Source organism: Carcharodon carcharias, chromosome 2, assembly GCF_017639515.1.
Source record: "Carcharodon carcharias isolate sCarCar2 chromosome 2, sCarCar2.pri, whole genome shotgun sequence".
Classification (NCBI taxonomy): domain Eukaryota; kingdom Metazoa; phylum Chordata; class Chondrichthyes; order Lamniformes; family Lamnidae; genus Carcharodon; species Carcharodon carcharias.
The window spans coordinates 123,615,587-123,638,047 of record NC_054468.1 but is presented as its reverse complement, the minus strand read 5'-3'; the positions used below and the strand labels follow the sequence as shown (position 1 = coordinate 123,638,047).

The following is a 22,461-nucleotide window of genomic DNA, read 5'->3' as shown; positions in this document are numbered from 1 at the left end:
AGGGCAGGATTGAACGTGGTTGTGATAGCCTGTCAGTGCTTGCACATGAAGAATGCCCACTGGACAAGGTAGTTGAGGGTGGCTGGTGCCCATGGAATTAAACTCTGAAAGAGTGGATGCCTTCAGGTCAAGAAGGGAAGAAGAATTAAACAAGGGAAAATGTTGATTTTAGTTTTATGTGAATTTATGCAAGTTTTGTTTTAACAGATAAAAAAACAGGATTGTGATGCTCATTGACAAGAATGGATTGGTAAGGTTTGTTGTTGCTTGTGAGAAACTACAACTTAATGGTTTTATGACTTAATGGTTGCCTGAGTTTGGATTCAGCAGCTCTATGTTTGAAGAAATGTCTAAAAAGTAGTTTGAACTTTGGATGATGCTATCTTTAAACAAAATCCATGCATTGATTTAATCGAGTAACTAAATTTGTAGGGCAGAACATCTGTATTAAAGGGAAACTTTTCTTTCTTTTTTGACCTTACGATAGGAAGTATTTTTAACATTTGTTCTCAATGGCTCTGTAGCTAAAGGAAATGCATTATTTTGTTCAAAATGGAAAGTGAACTCTGAAGCCCCAGGAAACAAGGGATGTACATTTGTCTTTAGTCCACATGGCTCCAGTTACAGAGATGGGGTGACATGAGGTTATATTAATCATGGGTGACTTCAATCTTCATGTAGAATGGGAAAATCTAATTGGCAGAGGTCCTCGTGCATGAATCCCAAAAAGCTAACACACAAGCTCAACAGGTAATAGGAAAGGCAAATGGAATGTTGGCCTTTATTTCAAAGGGAATGGAGTATAAAAATAGGGAAGACTTGCTAAAACTATACAAGGAACTAGTTAAACCACACCTAGAATACTGTGAACAGTTTTGGTTCCCTTATCTAAGGAAAGATTTACTGGCATTGGAGGCAGCCCAGATATGGTTCATTAGGTTGACTCCAGGTATGGAGGGATTTTCTTATGAGGAGGGGTTGAGTAGGTTGGGCCTGTGCTCGTTGGAGTTTAGAATAATGAGAAGCAACCTTATTGAAACGTATAAGATTCTTAGGGGGCTTGACAGGGTAGATGCTGAGAGGTTGTTTCCCCTTGTGGGAGAGTCTAGGACCAGAGGGCATAATCTCAGAGTAAGGGGGTGCCCATTTAAAACAGAGATGAGGAAGAATTTCTTCTCTCAGAGGGTAGGGAATCTGTGGAATTCTTTACCGCAGAGGGGTGTAGAGGCTGGGTTGTTAAGTATATTCAAGGTGTGGGTAGACAGATTTTTAATCAGTAATGGAATCAAGGGATTTGGGGAAAAGGCAGGAAAGTGGAGTTGAGGATTATCAGATCAGCCATGATCTCATTGAATGGTGAGCAGACTCGTTGGGCCGAATGGCCTACTTCTGCTCCGACATCTTATGGTCTTATGGTTAACTGGAACTGCTCAAAATATATTATTAAAGAAGCAGTTTCATGGTGTCAGACAGGTGAAACTAGAATTCAGATAACACGTTATTTCTCTAATTACTTTTGTTATGTTATCCTAGAAAACAGAATCACAAATAGTTGTAACACAATTATTAATTGTATTCATAAGGAGAATATGAAATCCATGTGGAGGTAATAGTGATATAAGTAGTAGTGTGAAATGCTAATCTTCCTACTTAATATTTTAATTTATGCCAGAGGTGTGGCTTTGAGTCTTTAGAAGTATATTTTAATACTTGTGATGTTTCTATAACTACACTATTTTCCTTCCAACTGCAGTAAGCTAAAGAGTAAAATATCTAGATGTGTGCTCAAGACTGACTATGTTGAGGTCAGCCAGGAAATATGACTTGTATTTCTACTTGTGACTTTGTTCGAAATTTTTTAGCAATACTTGTGGAGGTGTGTGCAGTATCTGATTTATTGGTTGTTGTGGCCTTATCCTATGTCCCTGGATACTAAAATAGAAATAAAATAGCATTGTGAAGACAAATTAATATTTACATTTTAATAATATAATCTTTGAGTCTAACTGCAACATTTTTTATAATCACAGTTAGAAAATGAATGTTTTAAATGCAAGTGTGTTGTTGCAATTTCAACTCCTCTGTCCAGCACAGTATAATTCAATTCCATGAAAACAGTGATCTCCAAAACACATTTAGGTTTCTAAAGACAATCAACCCTAACAAATGCGATTTGATCTTTTGTCTGTTAAAGCTGTTTGTTGGCAGAAATTTAAATTATCAACACGGTGTTCCTGAGTTATTTTATGTGGCATAATCTGATAAATTGTACCACATGAACTCTTCCATAAGCTCCATCACAAAATCTTACAACATTAGATGTCGTTGCTTTTTGTAAGAATCAGAAATACCTGAAGATATGTATGTTATTAGGGCAAATTAGAGTCCACATGTAACACAGTCATTTTACAGTCTTCTCACTGGTGATAGATTTTTCTTAAATCTCTGTTTTGGATCCGTATCTCGTCAGTACTGTTGTACTGGAGTGGAAAGAACAGCAGCAACTTGGCTAATAGTTGCCAAATGCTGTCGAACGTCAGGAAGAATATAAATTTTAACTAAAAATTTAGCCCAATGAAAAAGAGATGGAATATTACCATTTGAACATAGACTTTTAAAATGTATCATTTCAGAGTAAATCTTGTTGTTAACTACTGAACGCTGTTTATTCATTTGAAAATTTACTGCTATAACTAACACTGATGAGATTTTAAGAAATGAGGACATTGGGTATAGTACCTTTGGTGTTTCTCCATGTAGAGGTTAAATGCTGACTTATGGAGAGAACTGAAGAGTTAATGTTGCAGGTGTGGAACCTTTGTTAGAACTTGGAAATGTTCCAGAGTAACAGCATTTAAAAAGGAACAGAACGGAGGGAAGGAGGACGTAAGGAATTGGAGCAGGAGAAGACCATTCGGCCTGTCAAGCCTGCTCTGCTGTTCAATACAATCATGGCCAATCTTGGGATTCGACTCTGCATTCCTGTCCACTCCCTATATCCCTCGATTCCCTGAGAGACCAAAAATCTGACTATTTCAACCTTAAATATATCCAACAATAGAGCATCCACAGCCCTCTCGGGTAGAGAATTCCAAAGATTCACAACCGTTTGAGTGAAGAAATATCTCCTCATCTCAGTCCTAAATGATCAACCCTTTATCCTGAATCTGTGCCCCCTTACTCTTGATTTCCCCAGGCATGAGGAACAACATCTCAGTACCTACCCTATCAAGCCCCTTCATAATCTTGAATGTTTCAAAGAGATCACCTATCATTCTTCTAAACTCCAGAGAATATACATCCAGTTTGCTCAGCCTTTCATCACAGGACAACCCTCTCATCCAAAGGACCAATTTTGTGAACCTTCACTGTACAGCCTCCAATGCAAGTGTATCCTTCCTTAAATATGGAGACCAAAACTGCACACAGTATTCCAGATGTTCTCTCACTAAAACCCCATACAAATGTAGCAAGACTTCTTTATTCTTGTACTCCCTTGCAATAAAAGCCAACATGCCATTTGCTCCCTAATTGCTTGCTGCACCTGCATGCTAATTTTTGTGTTCCTTGTACAAGCATACCCAAGTCTCTTGGAATACCCCCAAGTTGGAAAAAAACAAGTAAACACACAAACAAGGCGTCAAATTACTTTGCAGAAAACAGGAGTTGGTTAAGTGGCTGAAGTGATAGCAACATGAGACACTAGGAGATGTGATGAGAGAAATTAAAGACATTAACATGACATGGCTATGTGAATAGCTGAGATGATGGTGTGGGGGAGAATTAAGCAAGTAAAAAAAGTTTAAATTAGCAAAGCAGGCATTTAGAAGAAGAAAGCAGGTTAAAACAAGAGTATAGGTGGTCCCATTAGCATATAGTTCTGATAGTGACGTCTTATCCTAAATGCCAACTTGGGAATTGAAGTGGCAAATGAAAGTTCAGACAGAATGCAGGCATTTGGTTTCTCTAGTGTAGAGGTGACCACACCCTGGGCCAGAAATACAGTGTACTAGGTTAGTGGGACTACACCTAAATTACTGTCTCACCTGGTATGTTTGAGGCTTTGGACAGTAGTGTGAGCAGAGGTCAATAGGCAGGTGTTGCAACTCCTGCACTCACACCCAAAGACAATAGGGGAAAGACAACTGGTGATGAAAAGTGAATCAAGGCGTGTTATATTAAGAACAATCCCTTTGGAAAATGGGAAGGAGGAGAAGGGAACACTTTGGAAGTGGCAAAAATGGTGGAAGATGGTCTTGTTAGAGGCAGAGATTTGGACTGGGTTGAAAGGTGAGGGAAAAGGAAATTGCTATCAGAATAATAAGGGAAGAGTTAAGGACAAAAGTACAGAAGATGGGATGTGCTCTGTCAAGGTTCTTGTCTACTGCAGTAGAGAGAAATCCTCGGCTGAGGATAAAGGGTATTTTATAAGCTTTGGTGTGGACTAGTTGATCTGCATGCTTGCAGCATTTTCTATATTTTTTCCTGATGTGCAGCAGCTGCAGTTTTTTTGCTTTTTATCTGGTACTACAAGCAACAACAACGTGCAATTTAAATAGCATCTTTAATATACTAAAATGCCCAAGACACTTCACAGGAGCAATTATCAAACAAAATTTCACACCAAGCCACATAAAGTTATGTTGGGACAGGTGACCAAAAAGTTGCATTATGATTCAGTTCCATTTAAGGAACACCTTAAGGGAGAGTGAGATGAAGAAACTGGGAAGGAATTCCAGACCATATTTCCAAACAACTCCAGGCAGGTCTGACAATGGTGGAAAGATTAAAATTGGGGAGGCCACAAGAGGCCAGAATTGAAGGAGTGCTGAGATCTCAAAGGCTGATAGAACTGGAGGAGGTTACAAAGATAGGGAGGGGTGAATCTTTGGAGGGACTTGAAACAAGGATAAGAATATTGCATTATTATTAGTGTGTGTTTTTTAAAAATCAGACACCCATAATTTTACTGAGACAAAGAGCTCTGTTTGCATTAAAAACAGAACTGATCTATAGCTATTGATTGTTTTTTTAGGAATGTATTCCCCTTATTAGTTGTGTATTTAAAATGCTTAACAGAATGTGTACTGCAACAAATACATTGAGCGGAAGTAATTTTAGTAATTAGTTTATTTTAGTAATTAGAGATTGTTTACAAAAGCTGAACAATTAATAGCAGTTCTCAGTTTATTTACGTAGTATCTTGTCTGACAATGAAAAAGCACCTGACTGAAAGTGCTTCAGTGTAGGTAATATGATCGTCAGACATGCAGCAAGTTCATTATAAAGGAATATGGGCTGACACCCAGCACAGTAAACCTGTAGTAGCACTTATAAAAATAAAAAACTGCGGAAGGTGGAAATCCAAAACAAAAACAGAATTACCTGGAAAAACTCAGCAGGTCTGGCAGCATTGGCGGAGAAGAAAAGAGTTGATGTTTCGAGTCCTCATGACCCTTCAGGATGTAGTAGCACGTGTTGGCCATATGAGGGGGTTTTATGTCCAAAAGAATCAAATCAGTCTGATGTCTAATCCATCTGGTTTTAAAACTTCACTGCCACAGATTATAAATGTAAAATATATCTTCATAAAAGATGTTGCATTTCTGTTGTCAACAATTGAAAGAATACTTTTACTTAACAGTTAAAGTATTCTGGTTATTTGACCTTTGTATTTATTTATCAAAAAATATTATGCAACCCATGTTGGAATTTAACCAGTAGCTAACCAAATAAGATGGAAAGCAGAATAGAGCTGTCTGATATTGCTAATCTATTTATTGACCACAAGCTATATCTGCCAAGATTCACCACCTAATAATCATATTTTAATACTCAACCTTCATCACAACATTCCTTTATAAAATTGAAACGCCTTCAGTTTGATATAATGTGTTGTGGATATAGTGCTCATTTACGATGCCATTTCCCTTGCCCTCTGTTCTGAATCACTTGTACTAGATTTCCTCCATGTGCATTGTACTTACTGATTAAACTTCCACGTTCTTTTGAAAAAATTCCTACTTATTTAAAATAGTCTTGAAAATAGAAAATAAAATTTGGTCATGAAAACCAAATAATAAACACGTTCCACTAAGTGAAAAAGTAAAACTACAAAGGACCATTACCTTCAAGGCATATAGGCAGCATTGAAAATTAGTTGTAGGAATTTATTTTGCTAATATTTTAATTTTATTTTTTCAATTTCTTTAGCATGATCATAGAAACTATTTTAGTGCAGTAAGTTCCTACCAAATTGGCCAATATTTATTTCTCAATAAACATCAAAACAAATTATCTGGTCATTATTACATTACTGTTTGTGGGAACTTGCTGTGTGCAAATTGGCTGCCGTGTTTCCTATATTACAACAGTGAGTATGTTTCAAGAACACTTTGCATGTCACAACGTTATGAAAGGTGCTATAGAAATGCAAGTTTTTCTTTTTAAACCCCACTGAGGAACAATAACTACATTTCAATTAGTAATGGTTTAATAAGCAATCTATTGAAGTGATTTGCACAACATTTAAATGCATTTTTGTTACATTCTAAATATCGGATGCACAGGTATCCATGTTAATGTCATACTACCTTACCCAAAATTGTATTTTTCCTTTAGTATGGCAGGGTACATCGTAAAAGAGAATTTTGAAAACAAAGAAGTGTAGGCATAATTTCAGGTAGTTGCTTTTATGTTTGAGCTTTAAACTCCAAAGTTTTAATTGCGGGCAGCAAAAGTAATTTTCAAATCTGGAATATACATATTTAAGTAGAATTGCTGCATTGTTTTTCATTAAAATACTGAATATTGGGAGCATTTATTACTACTACTGTGTGTAATTTTGATAGAAGATTGGATATTGTTATCTGTATGGTACCTTGCTTAGTACATGTGTGTAAAATTTAATAGCACAAGCTATATAAACTGCAATAGAATATTCCCACATTGTAGACAATATATATTTTGCTACCTTAAAGATAAAGAATTGCGACTAGATTGGTCAACGCCAGATAGAAAAAATGTGAATAGGTACATCTTCAGTACTTTTATCTTTGTATTATGGAGTTTATATTCATGTGAAAAGGTTACAAAATATACCAACTGTATATTATAGGTAACAGGGCCTGATATAGGAAAGGCTTTCAACCCTGAAATGCCATGATAGTGCATCACCTAGTGTAGTTTTTGGCTTGCTGTTGTATGCATACATAGAGTCCTGTACTGACAGTTTGCTTTTGAGATCATTGCCAGCAGCTAGGATTCATATGATGTATAATTCCTGTCTGAAGCAATGATTATCAAAACCTGAATGCTGTAATAAAAAATGAAGCAGACATGAAAGGATTTTAATCACTTGGTCAGATCAATTAGTGCTAATTTTGATAACTTTGTTATTCTTCTGTTTCCTTTCTCTTTAGCCAAGCCCAATCCCAAGTCCCGTTCTGGGGAAAAAGCCAAATGCCACTCAGTCACTGCTTGCCTGGTGCAAAGAAGTGACAAGAAACTACAGAGGAGTGAAAATCACAAATTTCACCACATCATGGAGAAATGGATTGGCTTTCTGTGCAATTCTGAATCATTTCCGGTCGGACTTAATGTAAGTAATGAAAGTAGTTTGATTAGTATAAAACATCTCAGTTGTGTACTATTTGTTTCAGTTGTGTACTATTTGTTTCCAATAATCTTGAAGTGAAATTCAATTTCACCAAAGAGCACATACCAGAGGATTGACCTTCTGTTCAGCTTATTGAAGGTCACTGAAGGAAAATGGGGCAGCGGGAAATAGTGCGGGCTTGGGCGTGTAATGGAACAGGGCTATAAGAGGCAGGGCATGTAATGGAGCGGGGCTGTATCAGGCAGGGTGTGAACATAACATAAGAAATAGGAACAGGAGTAGACCATTCGGCCCCTCGTGCCTGCTTTGCCATTCAATAAGATCATGACTGATCATCTTGTGTTTTGATTTCCACATTTGCATCTAACCCTGATAACCTTTGATTCCCTTGCCTAACAAGAATCTATATACCTCTGCCTTAAAAATATTCAATGACTCCCACCTCTACCACCTTCTAAGGCAGAGAATTCCAAAGTTGCACAACCCTCAGAGAAAAAAATTTTCTTCATCTCTGTCCTAAAAGGGTGACCCTTAATTTTAAAACAGTGCCCCCTAGTTCTGGATTCAACCACAAGAGGAAACATCCTTTCCACATCCGCCTTGTCAAGGCCGTTCAGGGTCTTGTATACTTTAATCAAATCATACCTCACTCTTCTAAACTCCAGTGGAAACAAACCCAGTCTGTCCAACCTTTCCTCATAAGACAACCCACTCATTCCAGGTATCAATCTCGTAAACTTCTTTTGAACTGCCGCCAATGCATTTACATCGTTCCTTAAATAAGGAGACCAAAACTGCACACAGTATTTGAGGTGCAGTCTCACCAATGCCCTGTATAACTGAAGCATAACAGCCTTACCTTTATGTTCAATCCCTCTCATCATAATGGATAGCATTCCATTAGCCTTCTTGATTACTTGCTGTACCTGCATGTGTAATGGAGCAAGGCTGTATCAGGCAGGGTGTGAAATGGAGCAAGGCTGTATCAGGCAGGGCATGTAATGGAGCAGGGCTGTATCAGGCAGGGCATGTAATGGAGCAGGGCTGTATCAGGCAGGGCATGTAATGGAGCAGGGCTGTATCAGGCAAGGTGTGTAATGGAGCAGGGCTGTATCAGGCAGGGTGTGAAATGGAGCAAGGCTGTATCAGGCAGGACATGTAATGGAGTGGGGCTGTATCAGGCAGGGCATGTAATGGAGCAGGGCTGTATCAGGCAAGGTGTGTAATGGAGCAGGGCTGTATCAGGCAGGGTGTGTAATAAAGCAAGGCTGCTGTATCAGGCAGGACATGTAATGGAGTGGGGCTGTATCAGGCAGGGTGTGGAATGGAGTAGGGCTGTAAGTGGCAAGGCATGTAATGATGTGGGGCTGTAACAAGCAGGGCGTGGTTACAGATGAAAAGTGTAACAGAGCAGTGTGTTTACTGGAGCGGGTTTGGAACGGACAGGGTGTGTAACGGAGCAGCGAAGCTGTAATGGGCTGGGAGTGTAATAGAGTGAGGGAGGTAACAGAAGAACCCTGTTGGGCCAAATTTGAATTTCACCCCCGCTGTGTCTCCATCTTCTCCCTTCTCCCCTCCCCCACCTAGTAAAATGATTGTCTTTTTACTGATGGGAGAGAAACCCTTTTCATTTACAAACCTATTTTTGTCTCACCTTGGCTTTGTCTTACTAAAACAATGTTGATAGAACTGTCTTCAAGAAATTTACAAATAAAATGTTGGTATTGAAATGGATAAGACACACAAGCTTTTACCTCTCTGCATTGACAGCAAAGGATTACTGCATGTTAAATGCGTGCCTCTGGTGTTCACCTCTTCACTTGGCTGCTAGATGGAAATGCTTAGGGAAAGAATTTGATTTCGTGGTTACTTTTATTTTCCACTCTGCTTGTTTAGTTGATTGCTTTACAATGAAATCACTAGTTGCTATATAATGTCTTTATTACTACAGATATTTTCCTGTTTTATATTTTGCTTCATTTAAAGTGAACACTAAATACCAACTGCTTTCTCGTCCTCTCCTCTCTTTCCCCTGCACCCCCTCCCACCCCCACCCCAGTGACTACAAATCTCTGAATCCTCAGGATATTAAAGAAAACAACAAAAAGGTAAGAACCGCCACAGAAAATGACATGTCTGCAATTTTAGTTTCACCAGTGCTCTTTTAGTAATCCATGGAAGGTGAGGTTGTTTTGTAAGGTTATAATTGCTGCTCGCAGAAGGTAATCTCCCCTGCAGTTTTATCTGATGCATTATCGACTCCTGTTTGCATTGGTCACAAACATTTTAAATCTTCTGGAAGAAAGTCTCTGTAATACAGATATACTTTGCTGTGGCTTTCATCCATATATTATGGAGAAGATTTTTTTTAAAGGTGAGAAAGAGTTTTAACAGAAACCTTCATCTGTTCATTCCATTGCCAATTTCTATAAATTTTATTCGTGCTTTGAGTCATTAATATATAACTCAGTTTTGACAGCTGTCTTAAACAGATTTTGCCCTTTGTGCAGCTCATTTCTTCCTTCTGCTATTGCCTCTTGTTTGAGAGCTACATTAAGTATATTGGTTGGTTGGTTGCTTCCTGCAGGTTTATTTCCTGTCTTCTCACAGTTCTGACTGATAACCCCTACTGCCCTTGTTTTGAATGAATGCAAAATGGAGAACAATGCCTGTGTATAGTAACCATGCAAATGCATAAAGTTACTGACATTTCCTCCTCCTAACCAATTAACACAACAACTCAAAATGAATGAATGCTTTCTTTGAGGCCAGAGTCTTTCTCCCTTCTCCCCATTTACCAGTTAAAATGAAGTTGCAGGTGATCGTTGCAAGGGCAGTAAAGGTTAAATTGAAGGAACGACTCTGTTATGTGATGGGCAATACCAGGTCAGATCATAACCTCAGTGTTCCTGTTCATTGAAATCTAGAAGCAAATATATCTTTAAATAATGACTCAAACAGATACATATCAATTAGAAAATAAAATGCATTTCATAAATCCTAATAGGAGTTTCTCACAATCAGTTATTAAAAGCACATGGAATGTACTTGCAATCTGATCCTGGCTGATATGTTAGCACAATGTGTATTGAGAAATATTTAGAGTTTTACCAATGGTGCTGTTGTTGTTGATGGACAGCATTGATGTCTGTCAATCAACCTGTAATTGCTATATTAGAGTTTTGCAGAAGAAGAATGTAAAGCTCTTTTAAACTGAATAGTGTCCATTCTTTCATGTCTTTCAGGAATTAGGGCTATAGAAACAATGCTAATAAATAATGCAAATTGAAACAGACATAATTTTAATTACATTGCTAAATATTTATGTTGAACTTCAGTGATTAAAATTCTGCTTTGTTCCCTGAAAATATACAAGTATAATATGTAGCACATCATAAATTAGACAAAAAAATGTCAGCACTTGTAGTTTTCAGTGTCCTTAGCAATTTAAAAATGTCTTTTTCCACTCAAAATGAAAATATAGGTTCATTAGCCTTTACTTTAAATATGATATTTGGATTATTTATCTCTATTAATTTTTTAAAAAGAATTGGATCATTTTAATTCCTTTAGTTTCCTGCATTTACCCCAAGAATGGTATCCTAAAGAGGAATTTCCCCAACTGACACACAGATAGAGACTGAGAGTAAAAACATACATGCAGCTATTACATTATTAGCCATACCAGTTGGGAAAGCAACATGGCCAATATGAATAATATGACTGTTGGGTCTGGTTTTAACCAGAAGATTGGACTTAAAGGTTGAAGGAAATGATTCCCTTGAAACCAGTTTACTTTCCACATACCAAAATTGTTTCGCTCAGTACCCACCCACCCAGAAAAAAATCACCAGAATGCGATTGCTAGTATAGAATTATAAAATCATAAAATGGTTACACCACAGAAGGAGTCTACTCGGCCTGTTGTGTCCATGCCAGCTCACTGCAACAGCAACTCGGCAAGTCCTATCCACTGTCATTTCTCTGTATCCCTGAAATTATTTTCTCTTCAGATACTAATTGAATTCCTTTTTGAAAACCACAATTGGATCTGCCTCCATCGCGCTGTCAGGCAGTGAATTCCAGATCCCAAACATCTGTTGCATGAGAGAGTTTTTCCTCATATAACTTTTGGTCCATTTGTCATTCATTCTACATCAGGCCAACTCCTCCTTTCACTATCTTTTGGATTCCATTTTATGTTAGCTGCCAGCCTCTTCTCACACTCTCTCCTCTTATTTCTTTTTTCATTTCCCCTCTGAACTTTTTATATTCAGTCTGAGTCTCTCTATGTAGATTGCATAAATTTAGAATCTAATGCTTTACATTTCAAGTCCTGCTTAATTTCAAATGATTAAATGGAAAAATTCTTGGAAGCAAACTAAAAAATGTCAGTGTACCATGCAGATCAAAATGCAAATTGAAGATTGTATACCAATCTGTAATAATCCAATTGTTGCAAAATATTGTACACATGTGTAAAGTAACTTTGAATTCATTCATTTTTTTTGATTAGTACTATAATTTTAAAACTATATAATATAAAGTGAATGGCAAATGGACCAAAAACGACATGAGGAAAAGGTTTCTCATACAGCAAGTGGCTAGGATCTGGAATGCACTGCCAAATGGTAGTAATAAGTCCAAGGTTAGAAGTTGTCTCCAGGTAAGAGCAAGGAGAGGATATTCCAGTGTGATCTAACAGACTAAAGTGCACACTTAGGGGAACTTAATCTGTTCATGTTTTTATAATTAAGCAAAAAAACTGAACAGCTAAGCAGAAGTGAACAAGTTACTAAGGTATTGCAGAAAAAAGAGACATTTTGTTGAAGCTTTTCACCTAGCACTCATCAGGATAATTGGCAAGAATACAATGCAAGAGAAAACAACAAATTTATACTGTATGAGAAGAGAGTGCTGATTGGTTGGCAAGTGGACTCTGGTTAGAGGCTTTGCCATGGACAATGTATCAGATGATGGTGACTGACTGAGTCAAGCTACCAGCTTTAACTTTCAAACCATGCTTGGCAGCTAACTGTCAGTTACCATCAGTTGGTGCATTCTCCAAGGCAATGCCTCTACCAATCAGAATGCAAATTTAAGATTGTATACCTATCTTTAATAATCCAATTGTTGCAAAATGTTGTACACGTGTAAAGTATTACCTTTGAATTTAGTTTTATTTTGATTAGTATTATAATTTTTAAAATATGTAATTGGTCCAAGGGTTAGATGTTGTTTCCAGATAAGAGCCCCCTTGTCAACCAATAAGCACTCTAGTCTCATACAGTATAAATTTGTTGTTTTCCCTTGCATTGTATTCTTGTGAATTGATCTGATGATTCCAAGACGAAAAGCTTAGACAAAATGCTTCTTTTTTTTCAGCAGTGCTTTAGTTCTGTACTACCAAACAACTATAAGTTACTAAAGCTTGTAATTCTGCAAACCTTGTGATCACAAGATCTCAGCCAGTTACTTTGTGATTAACCAAAGTAGTTTTCTAAGCATCGAGGTTTGAAACTGGTAACTGCAAAGCTAAGATTGACCTCATTAGTCCATATATTCATCACGAAACCAGTTAATCCAAGTTTTTTTTATGAATTAGACTGAGTTGAGAGATTTTGAAAGAAAAGAAACAAAAATGTCAGCACAATCTGTCCTGGGCTGTAACTGGTTATAGCGTGCAAATGTTCTAATTACTGAGTTATTGGAACAATTCAATGGGACTGTCAATACGCTTGATAGTTCCATTTAAAACATTTACAGGATAATGGGAGTGATTGTGAAATAATTTAATTCAAATTGTTCAGGTGACAGTCTAAACTATGAGAGCAGAATGCAGGTAATCTGAATACTCCTACTTGATCATACTTAATATGGTAATATTTTTGACCACAAGAGTGATATTTAAATTGTTGCTATGTGGAGGATGCTCTTCCCTCCCCTGAAGGCAAGTTTCTGGTCAACAATGGCAGAGCACTGCATGCAGTTCATGCATAATGTTCTTGAATAAGATTCAGTTTGTGACATAATCAATCCAAGGCTGATTACCTTGAAGTAATGCTGCTTATATATATTACATAAATTTAGTCCATTTTGCATTTTCGAAATTATGTAGTGTTACAGCATATCAGACTCATACTTGTGTAAGACTTCCACTGCTACCCTCCCTTTCTTCAAGTGGTGCAGGCTATGTGAGCATTGTGGTGCTGAATGTTTGTTCCATTGGCCAGAATTTTTCACTCGTTGGGCAGTGTTGGCGGGGGCAGTCGGGAACCAATTAAGGCCCACCCAGTGTAGGACGTGGCTGTGGCAACAATGAGAAAGGGCGGGAGCCTGATGACTGTCGGGTCCAATGGCGACAAGGCAGCCAATTCAAAGCGGCCCAGGCACCCCCTGGAAGGCTGCCACAAAGAGATGCATGATGGATCCAGCTGCTGATGGACATGGCAGGCAGGAGCGCAGGCTGGCGGGGCAGTCGGCCCCGTGTTTCTCTGATGAGTGCCTTGCTGCCCTCCTGGAGGAGGTGGCAGCATGGCAAGAAATCCTTGTCGTGGGGTGGGGGGGGGGCTTTGGAGGAGGAGGTCCCCCCACCCCACCTCACCTCACCTCACCAAAAGGGCCTGGGAGGAAGTGGCATCCTGAGTCAGCAGCCTTGATGTGGCGAGGCGCACATGGGTCAGTGCCGCAAGCGTTTCAACGATCTCCTGCAATCAGGATGGGTACCATTTTAGCATGGGTCACTTAGCACAGCAGTTAAGAGCTGCCCATTCCCACCTTTGGACCTCACAGGTCTTAGTGTGAGTGGCAAATATCAAAGAGGAAGCATCTGGGCGAGGAGTGAGCCCTGGCTGCTTGGACTGAATGTGCCTTACGGCTCCAGGATCACAAATCGGCTGAGCCCCACGAGATATTCCTCAGGCGGGATTGGCCAGGCTGCAATGGCAATGCAGGTACAGGGTGGACTAATAAATGCTCCTCTCTCCTTTCAGAAGAAAACATTCCATAACAATGCCGAGAGGTTGCAGACTGGTGGGGGACTGCCCCACGTACTCATCTTGACCAATATGAACAGGAGTCCATGGAGCTGGAGAGGCACCATGCACCAAGGTCAACTGGCCGAGGTGAGGTTGGGGTGCCACAGGGAAGTAAAAGTGCAGTGCGCAGATGTCAGAATGTCTGTCATTGCAACTATTCCACTGCAGTCTCTATATTGATGTATGCCTCGAACCTGTAATCCCCATTGATAATGGAAAGATGAGGGCACCCTGATGCATATCTCTGTCTCATCTGGGTGCCAGGCATGCACAGTGACAGTGTAATGACTTCAACTGATGGCATGTATTTGTTCTTCCTTTTAGGCTTACCAGCAGCCCATGGGGTGAGGAGTCTGAAGGCCCACCACTGACCCCAGAGGCCAGTACCCAACAGAATGCACCTGGTGACACCCTCTCTGCCAAGCAGGCACCAGTGCAGATACCAGCTCGGTGGCATTAGATCGACAGCTGGTATCTTGGAGCACATTGGTGAGGGCATTTCACACTCACTTGTGGTGCAGGCGGAGCTAGAGAGCGCCCAGGGCGCTAGCAGTCAGAGGACTGCTGGGGACCAGCACAGTGCTCAGTTGATGGCTGAAGATGAGCCTCTGGAGTCATCCCTGAGGCAGCAGATGCTTGAACAGCAGGGTGTGAAAGAGGACGTGGTGGAGATACATGAGGGAATGTGTGCCATGTTCTCCATTGTGGAGGAGTCCTTGCGGAGCGTGAGCAATGCAGTGACCCTCATGGCCAAGCGCACTGCCTCCTCCATGGAGAGAGTGGCGACTCTCATGGAGAGACTCCTCCAGGAGCTGAATCAGGGCTTCCTGAGGATGCTTTCGGACCTGCAAGTCCTCACACCAGCAATGACCTCAACTGGTCGGTGTCAGTGTGGGAGATGGATTGGGCACCCAGAGTCCCAACTAGGTGCCCACCCATCAATGGTGAACAGGGAGGTCCAGAGCAACTTCATGTTGGTGCACAAGCTGCTTGTCGTCTCTGTGGACTCCTCTCAGGGCACTCCAGATGAGGGCAGCAGCTCCTCCGCCCCTCTGTCAGTAACCGTGGCATCCGATGAGGCTGCAGCGACTGGAGAGAAGCCAGCCGTGCTACTGGCCACTCCCTTCCTGGCGAGGCTCCGCACAGGCTCCATGGGCCAGAGGACAACCGCCAAGGTCATCAAGGTCAACAGAACAGCAGATTGAGCAGGCTGTCTCCAATGCCTGTGCCAGCGATGGGGGAGCACTGAGACGTAGCACCTGCAAGTGCAAACTTAAAGCACCTTAATCACAACATGGCCTGAGCATGGGTGATATTTGTTTTCCCCACTTTTAATTTAACTCTTAATTGGTGTGAATTTCATTTGTTACTTTATGGCAGGCACCATATCACTAAATGTGTTTTTATACAACAGCCCTCTGGGTGCTTCATTTGTTCTGCAGGTGCATGGTGACCCATGGTGTTATGATTGACTTGTTTCTCATTAAACTTTATTGAAATGACACATACTGCATGTTGTTCATCAAGCAAATGTTCCTGTCAGGGATCGAGTATGGAGCCTACAGCCCTGTCATGTGATGCTGGTTGTTCTAATTTGGTAGGCTTGCTGAAGGAGCGCTGGATCAAAGTGTCTCGGGTGACCCTGCCTCCCTGGAGGTTGCCCAGGTCAGCGTCTGTGCCCTCAGCATTATCCTGACCGTGCTCGTCCTCGGCGTCACTACTGGACTCATCGTCTATTGCCTGAGCTGCTGCGTCAAGATCATCTTCCTCCACTGTGTCCCCCCTTTCCAGTGCCAGATTGTGGAGAGTGCAGCATGCAACCACTATTAGTAACACATGATATGGGTGGTATTGGAGTGCGCCCCTGAACAGTCCAGGCATCAGAAGCGCATCTTGAGAAGACCAATGGTTCTCTCCACCACAGTCCGTGTGGAGCCGTGGCTCCTGTTGTACCGCTGCTCAGTCTCTGTTCTTGGATGGCGGAGAGGCGTCATGAGTCACCTTCACAGGGGATAGCCCTTGTCACCCAGCGGCCATCCATCAAGCCGAGCTGGAGCACTGAAGAGCCTCGGCACCTGGGAGTATCTCAGGATGTAAGCATCATGGGAGCTGCCTGGATACCTTGCACAGACTTGTAGAATCAGCATCCTGTGATCACACACTATCCACGTTCATGGAGTGGAAGCCCTTCCTGCTGACGAAGGCACCCGGCTCACTTGCTGGGGCCTTGATGGCCAGGTGTACAGTCTATTGCACCCTGGACGTGGGGGAAGCCAGCAATCGACGCGACGCCTCTGGCTAGCCTTGCTTAGCTGGCTCGTCCGTATGCTAGTGAATGAAAATCAGTGCATGCCTGAACAAAGCATCTGTCACCAGCTTGACACAACTGTGGAGAGCTGATTGAGAGACTCCACAAAGATCACCCACTGACCCCTGGAAAGAGCCGGAGGCATAGAAGTTGAGGGCCATCGTGACCTTCAGCACCACTGGCATGGGGCATCCACCCACACAGTCGGAGCTGACCTCAGGGCCAATCCTCTGACAGATGGATGTCACTGTCTCCCTTGGGAGGCAGAGCCTCCTTCAGCATTGCAGACATATTGAGGCAGCTGCATCACCGCCTGTAAACCCTGGCAGCAGGATAGTGGTGTCTTCTGAGGCCCCTTCTGCCTTGGACTTCCTGTTGGTCCTGCGTCCCTTGTGCCTGGATATCTCCCCCCACAGGTCACTCCCCTGGAGGCTGAATACCTGACCTCCTCCCCCTTCTGGCCATCTCTTTTCCTCAGAGGAGGTGCCTCCAGCGGAGAGCACAATTCCCATTCCCAGGATAAGGGAAGGCTGTCTGATACTTGGAAGGCCCCAAGTGGTCTGAATCCTCCAGGGGCCTGGAAAACAACACTTGAGTCCTGAACTGAAACCTCTTATTTCTGTCAAAACAGCTCTGAAGCAAAATGAAGATAACCTGCTCACACAAGCAAGCAGCAACAAGTTATAAGCTAAAGTAGAAACTACTTGCATTACCAAGCGCACTCACCCCTTAACCCCACTATTAGTTTTTGAACTACCAAACTGTTCCAAGTGGTGGATGAAATGGTTTCTGCTCTCAAGCCTTTATGCACAAAGGTTGATATCAGAGGTCATATGACTATGGCAAGCCTATGGCCACATTGTACAATGGCAGCTCTCTAAACATCCCCCTTTTTCAGACAAAAAACAACCTGCGTGCATTATCATTTACAGTTGCAACTCAGGCACATATATGATCTACAATGAAAATCACACATGTACAGAAAACTGGTCATTCTAGTGTGACTCACTTTTGTTGTCCCTACACACTTATTGTACATATTATCTTTAAAGTGTTCAGTTCTTCTAATGGTACACGTGCGGGTTGTTATTTGCCATTTGTCTGGTGTCTGCTCATTGCTGGGGTGATGTTGCCTCTGCAGGGAATTTCACTGCCATGGTGAGTGTTGCTGCTGTGGTAATTGTTGTGGTAATTGTTGCTGCTGACCCATTACCTTTGTCAGGAAATGGTTGACCTCTGGGAGTAACGGTCGCTCAGTTCTTTTTGTGGTTGGTGAACTTACATCTTCCTCATCAGCTGTCTGCTGTGAAGGAGCAGCTTCTCCAGTTGTACATACATGTCTGTAGTTACGACGATATACCTAATTGACCATTTTCATCCTGTGCGATTGAGGTGACGATTTTTCTACATAGGTCCCAAGTTGCTAAGTGGGCTGACTTTTGAGTGTGTGTTGAGTGTGAATGTTTGCACTCTGGCTCTCCAATTCTCAGGTTTGATAAAGCTGTCAAATCATTGCCAAAGTGAAATTTGGTTTTCTGTCATTTCACTATGATTTTGTTACTCATGCCTGTTATTACTTATGCTTCAGTGATATTTTAGTTATTGGAAGAATAATTTTGGTGCAGCATGACATTAGTCACTGAACTAGACTACTTTCCATGCCCTCAGTAGGCATATTTCTCCACTCTAGGATTGCCACGTACATGGGATCTACTCAATTTTTTGATGATCCTTTGGCAATTTTCACTGGTGCCTCAGCCATTCTATTTGATAGTATGGAGATGATATGTAGTGCTGAATTTCCCAATCATTTACGATGCGCCTGAATTCTTCACTGATGAACTGAGGGCCATTTTTGCTCTTCTTGATGTAAGGAATGCCATAAATGACTGAAGTGTGCTTTCAGGCATTCTATGATCTCACTGGTAGTCATTGGCATCAACTTGCCTAACTCCCAGTAGTCTGAATAGCAGTCAACAGTGACGAGATAGTCAGTTCCAAAGAGAGTGAAGAGATCTACTCCAAGCTTCATCCATGGTCTCTCTGGGATGTCATGAATGGCTCTTTGGCACGCTTAGCATGACATTCATTACAAGCACTGCACTGGCTGAAATGGTCCTTGATCTCCTTGCTCATGTTTGACCAGTAGAGCACTGCCCTTGCCTTCCTCAGACTAGACTCAATTCCTTGACCTGCATGGATGTGCTTCAGCGTTCTCATCTCCTTAGGGATGATGATTCTAGTTCCTTTGCACAAGATGCCATCTTGAGTAGTTTGCCTGATCTGAGCAAGAGGCTTGTCTGTCAGGTTCAATGGGGAGAATTTTCTGCCATCGGAGGGGTTGTGTGGGGGCGGGCGTGGGTGTGCACAGCTGATCACTGTCATTTTACGTGGGCAGGCCAATTAAGGCCCGCCCAGTGTGACGCTTGCCCAGAATTGCTGAGCACTCCCTGTGCTGGCGGCAGGAGAGGGGGTTGCCTGAGTCAGGGAGTGCGCTCTTTCATGCATGTGCGCAAAAGACATAGGAGCAGAAATTAGGCCATTCGGCCCATCGAGTCTGCTCCGCCATTCAATCATGGCTGATAAGTTTCTCAACCCCATTCTCCCGCCTTCTTCCCGTAACCTTTGATCCCCTTACCAATCAAGAACCTATCTATCTCGGTCTTAAATACACTCAATGACCTGGCCTCCACAGCCTTCTGTGGCAATGAATTCCATAGATTCACCACTCTCTGGCTAAAGAAGTTTCTCTTCATCTCTGTTCTAAAAGGTCTTCCCTTTACTCTGAGGCTGTGCCCTCAGGTCCTAGTCTCTCCTACTAATGGAAACATCTTCCCCACGTCCACTCTATCCAGGCCTTTCAGTATTCTGTAAGTTTCAATCAGATCCCTCCCCATCCTTCTAAACTCCATCGAGTATAGACCCAGAGTCCTCAAATGTTCCTCATATATTAAACCTTTCATTCCTGGGATCGTTCTCGTGAACCTCCTTTGGACCCTCTCCAGGGCCAGAACATCCTTCCTGAGATACGGGACCCAAAATTGCTCACAATATTCTAAATGTGGTCTGACCAGAGCCTTATAAAGCCTCAGCAGCACTTCCCTGCTTTTATATTCTAGTCCTCTTGAAATAAATGCCATCATTGCATTTGCCTTCCTAACTACCGACTTGACTTGCAAGTTAACCTTAAGAGAATCCTGGACGAGGACTCCCAAGTCCCTTTGCCCTCCAGATTTCTGAATTCTCTCCCCATTTAGAAAATAGTCTATGCCTAAGTGTGCATGACCTCACACTTTCCCACGTTGTATCCATCTGCCACTTCTTTGCCCATTCTCCTAACCTGTCCAAATTCTTCTGCAGCCTCCCCACCTCCTCAATACTACCTGTCCCTCCACCTATCTTTGTATCATCTGCAAACTTAGCCAGGATGCCCTCAGTTCCTTCATCTAGATCATTAATGAATAAAGTGAAAAGTTGTGGTCCCAAAACTGACCCCTGCGGAACTCCACTAGTCACTGGCTGCCATCCTGAGAAGGATCCCCTTATCCCCACTCTCTGCCTCCTGCCAGGCAGCCAATCTTCTATCCATGCTGGTACCTTGCCTCTAACACCATGGGCTCTTATCTTACTGAGCAGCCTCCTGTGTGGCACCTTGTCAAAGGCCTTCCAGTAGTCCAAGTAGATAACATCCATTGGCTCTCCTTTGTCTAACCTACTCGTTACCTCCTCAAAGAATTCTAACAGATTTGTCAGGCATGACCTCCCCTTGATGAAACCATGCTGACTTTGCCCTATTTTACCATGCACTTCCAAGTATTCTGAAATCTTATCCTTAATAATGGACTCTAAAATCTTACCAACGACCGAGGTCAGGCTAATCGGCCTGTAATTTCCTGTCTTTTGCCTCACTCCCTTCTTAAACAGGGAGGTTACATTAGCGATTTTCCAGTCCTCTGGGACCCTCCCTGACTCCAGTGATTCCTGAAAGATCACCACTAACACCTCTGCTATCTCTTCAGCTATCTCCTTCAGAACTCTGGGGTGTAATCCATCTGACCCAGGTGATTTATCCATCTTCAGACCTTTCAGTTTTCCTAGCACCTTCTCCTTGGTAATGGCCACCATACTCATCTCTGTCCCCCGACTCTCTTGAACTTTGTGGATGTTACTCGTGTCTTCAGCCGTGAAGACTGATGCAAAGTACCTATTCAGATCCTCCGCCATTTCTTTGTTCTCCAATACTACTTCTCTAGCATCATTTTCCAGCGGCCCAATGTCCACTTTTGCCTCTCTCTTACCCTTTATGTATCAAAAAAAAACTCTTGCAATCATCTTTTATATTACTGGCTAATTTACCCTCATATTTAATCTTCTCCCTCCTTATTTCTTTTTTGGTTGTCCTTTGTTGGTCTTTGTAGGCTTCCCAATCCCCTGGAGCAATTCACTGCTCTTCACCGCATTGTATGCTTTCTCTTTAGCTTTTATGATGTCTCTGACTTCCTTTGTCAGCCATGGTTGCCTCGTCCTCCCTTTAGTATGCTGCTTCTTCCTAGGGATGAATTTTTGCTGTGTCTCCCAAATTACTCCCAGAAACTCCTGCCATTGCTGTTCCACTGTCTTTCCTGCTAGGCTCATCTCCCAGTCAGTTCTGGCCAGCTCCTCCCTCATGCCTCTATAGTTTCTTTTATTCAACTGTAATACCATTACATCTGATTCCAACTTTTTTCCTCTCAAATTGCAGGGTAAATTCTATCATATTATGGTCACTTCCTCTTAAGGGTTCCTTCACCTTAAGCTCCCTTATCAAATCTGCCTCATTACATATCACTAAATCTAGAATTGCCTGCTCCCTAGTGGGCTCCACCACAAGCTGCTCCAAAAAGCTATCTCATAGACATTCCACAAATTCCTTTTCTTGGGATCCACTACCAACCTGATTTTCCCAGTCTACCTTCATTTTGAAATCCCCCATGATCACTGTAACCTTGCCTTTCTTACACGCCTTTTCTATCTCCTGGTGTATCTTGTGCCCCACATCTTGACTACTGTTTGGAGGCCTGTACATAACTCCCATTATGGTTTTTTTACCTTTGTGGTTCCTCAACTCTACCCACACAGATTCTGCATCATCTGACCTTACGTCATTTCTTGCTATCAATTTAATTTCATTTCTTACTAACAAAGCAACCCCATCCCTTCTGCCAACCTGCGTATCTTTTCGATAGGATGTATATCCTTGGATATTTAGCTCCCAGTCCTGATCCCCTTGCAGCCATGTCTCCATGATGCCCACCACTTCATACCTGCCAATTTCAATCTGCGCCACAAGCTCATTTACCTTATTTCGTATACTGCGTGCATTCAGATACAACACCTTCAGTCCTATATTTCCCGTCCCCTTTCTCATTGTCGTCCCTTTATCTGATGTGCTTGAAGTTAGATTCTTAGCCCTTTCCAAACACTCCGTCCTATTTTGTGTTCTGGAGACTTTAATAGCC

At 41.8% G+C, this 22,461-nt stretch overlaps 1 protein-coding gene across 4 annotated transcripts in view; it reads left to right on the top strand.

Moving 5' to 3' along the window:
- The window catches only part of ehbp1 (EH domain binding protein 1), a 383,657-nt gene that overhangs the window by 188,385 nt on the left and 172,811 nt on the right, over nucleotides 1-22,461 (top strand). For all 4 annotated transcript variants that reach the window (XM_041177904.1, XM_041177895.1, XM_041177886.1 and 1 more), the window contains exons 10-11: nucleotides 7,422-7,600; nucleotides 9,678-9,726. In XM_041177904.1, the coding sequence (XP_041033838.1) occupies nucleotides 7,422-7,600; nucleotides 9,678-9,726 (228 nt within the window). The remainder of the gene's footprint in view (nucleotides 1-7,421; nucleotides 7,601-9,677; nucleotides 9,727-22,461) is intronic.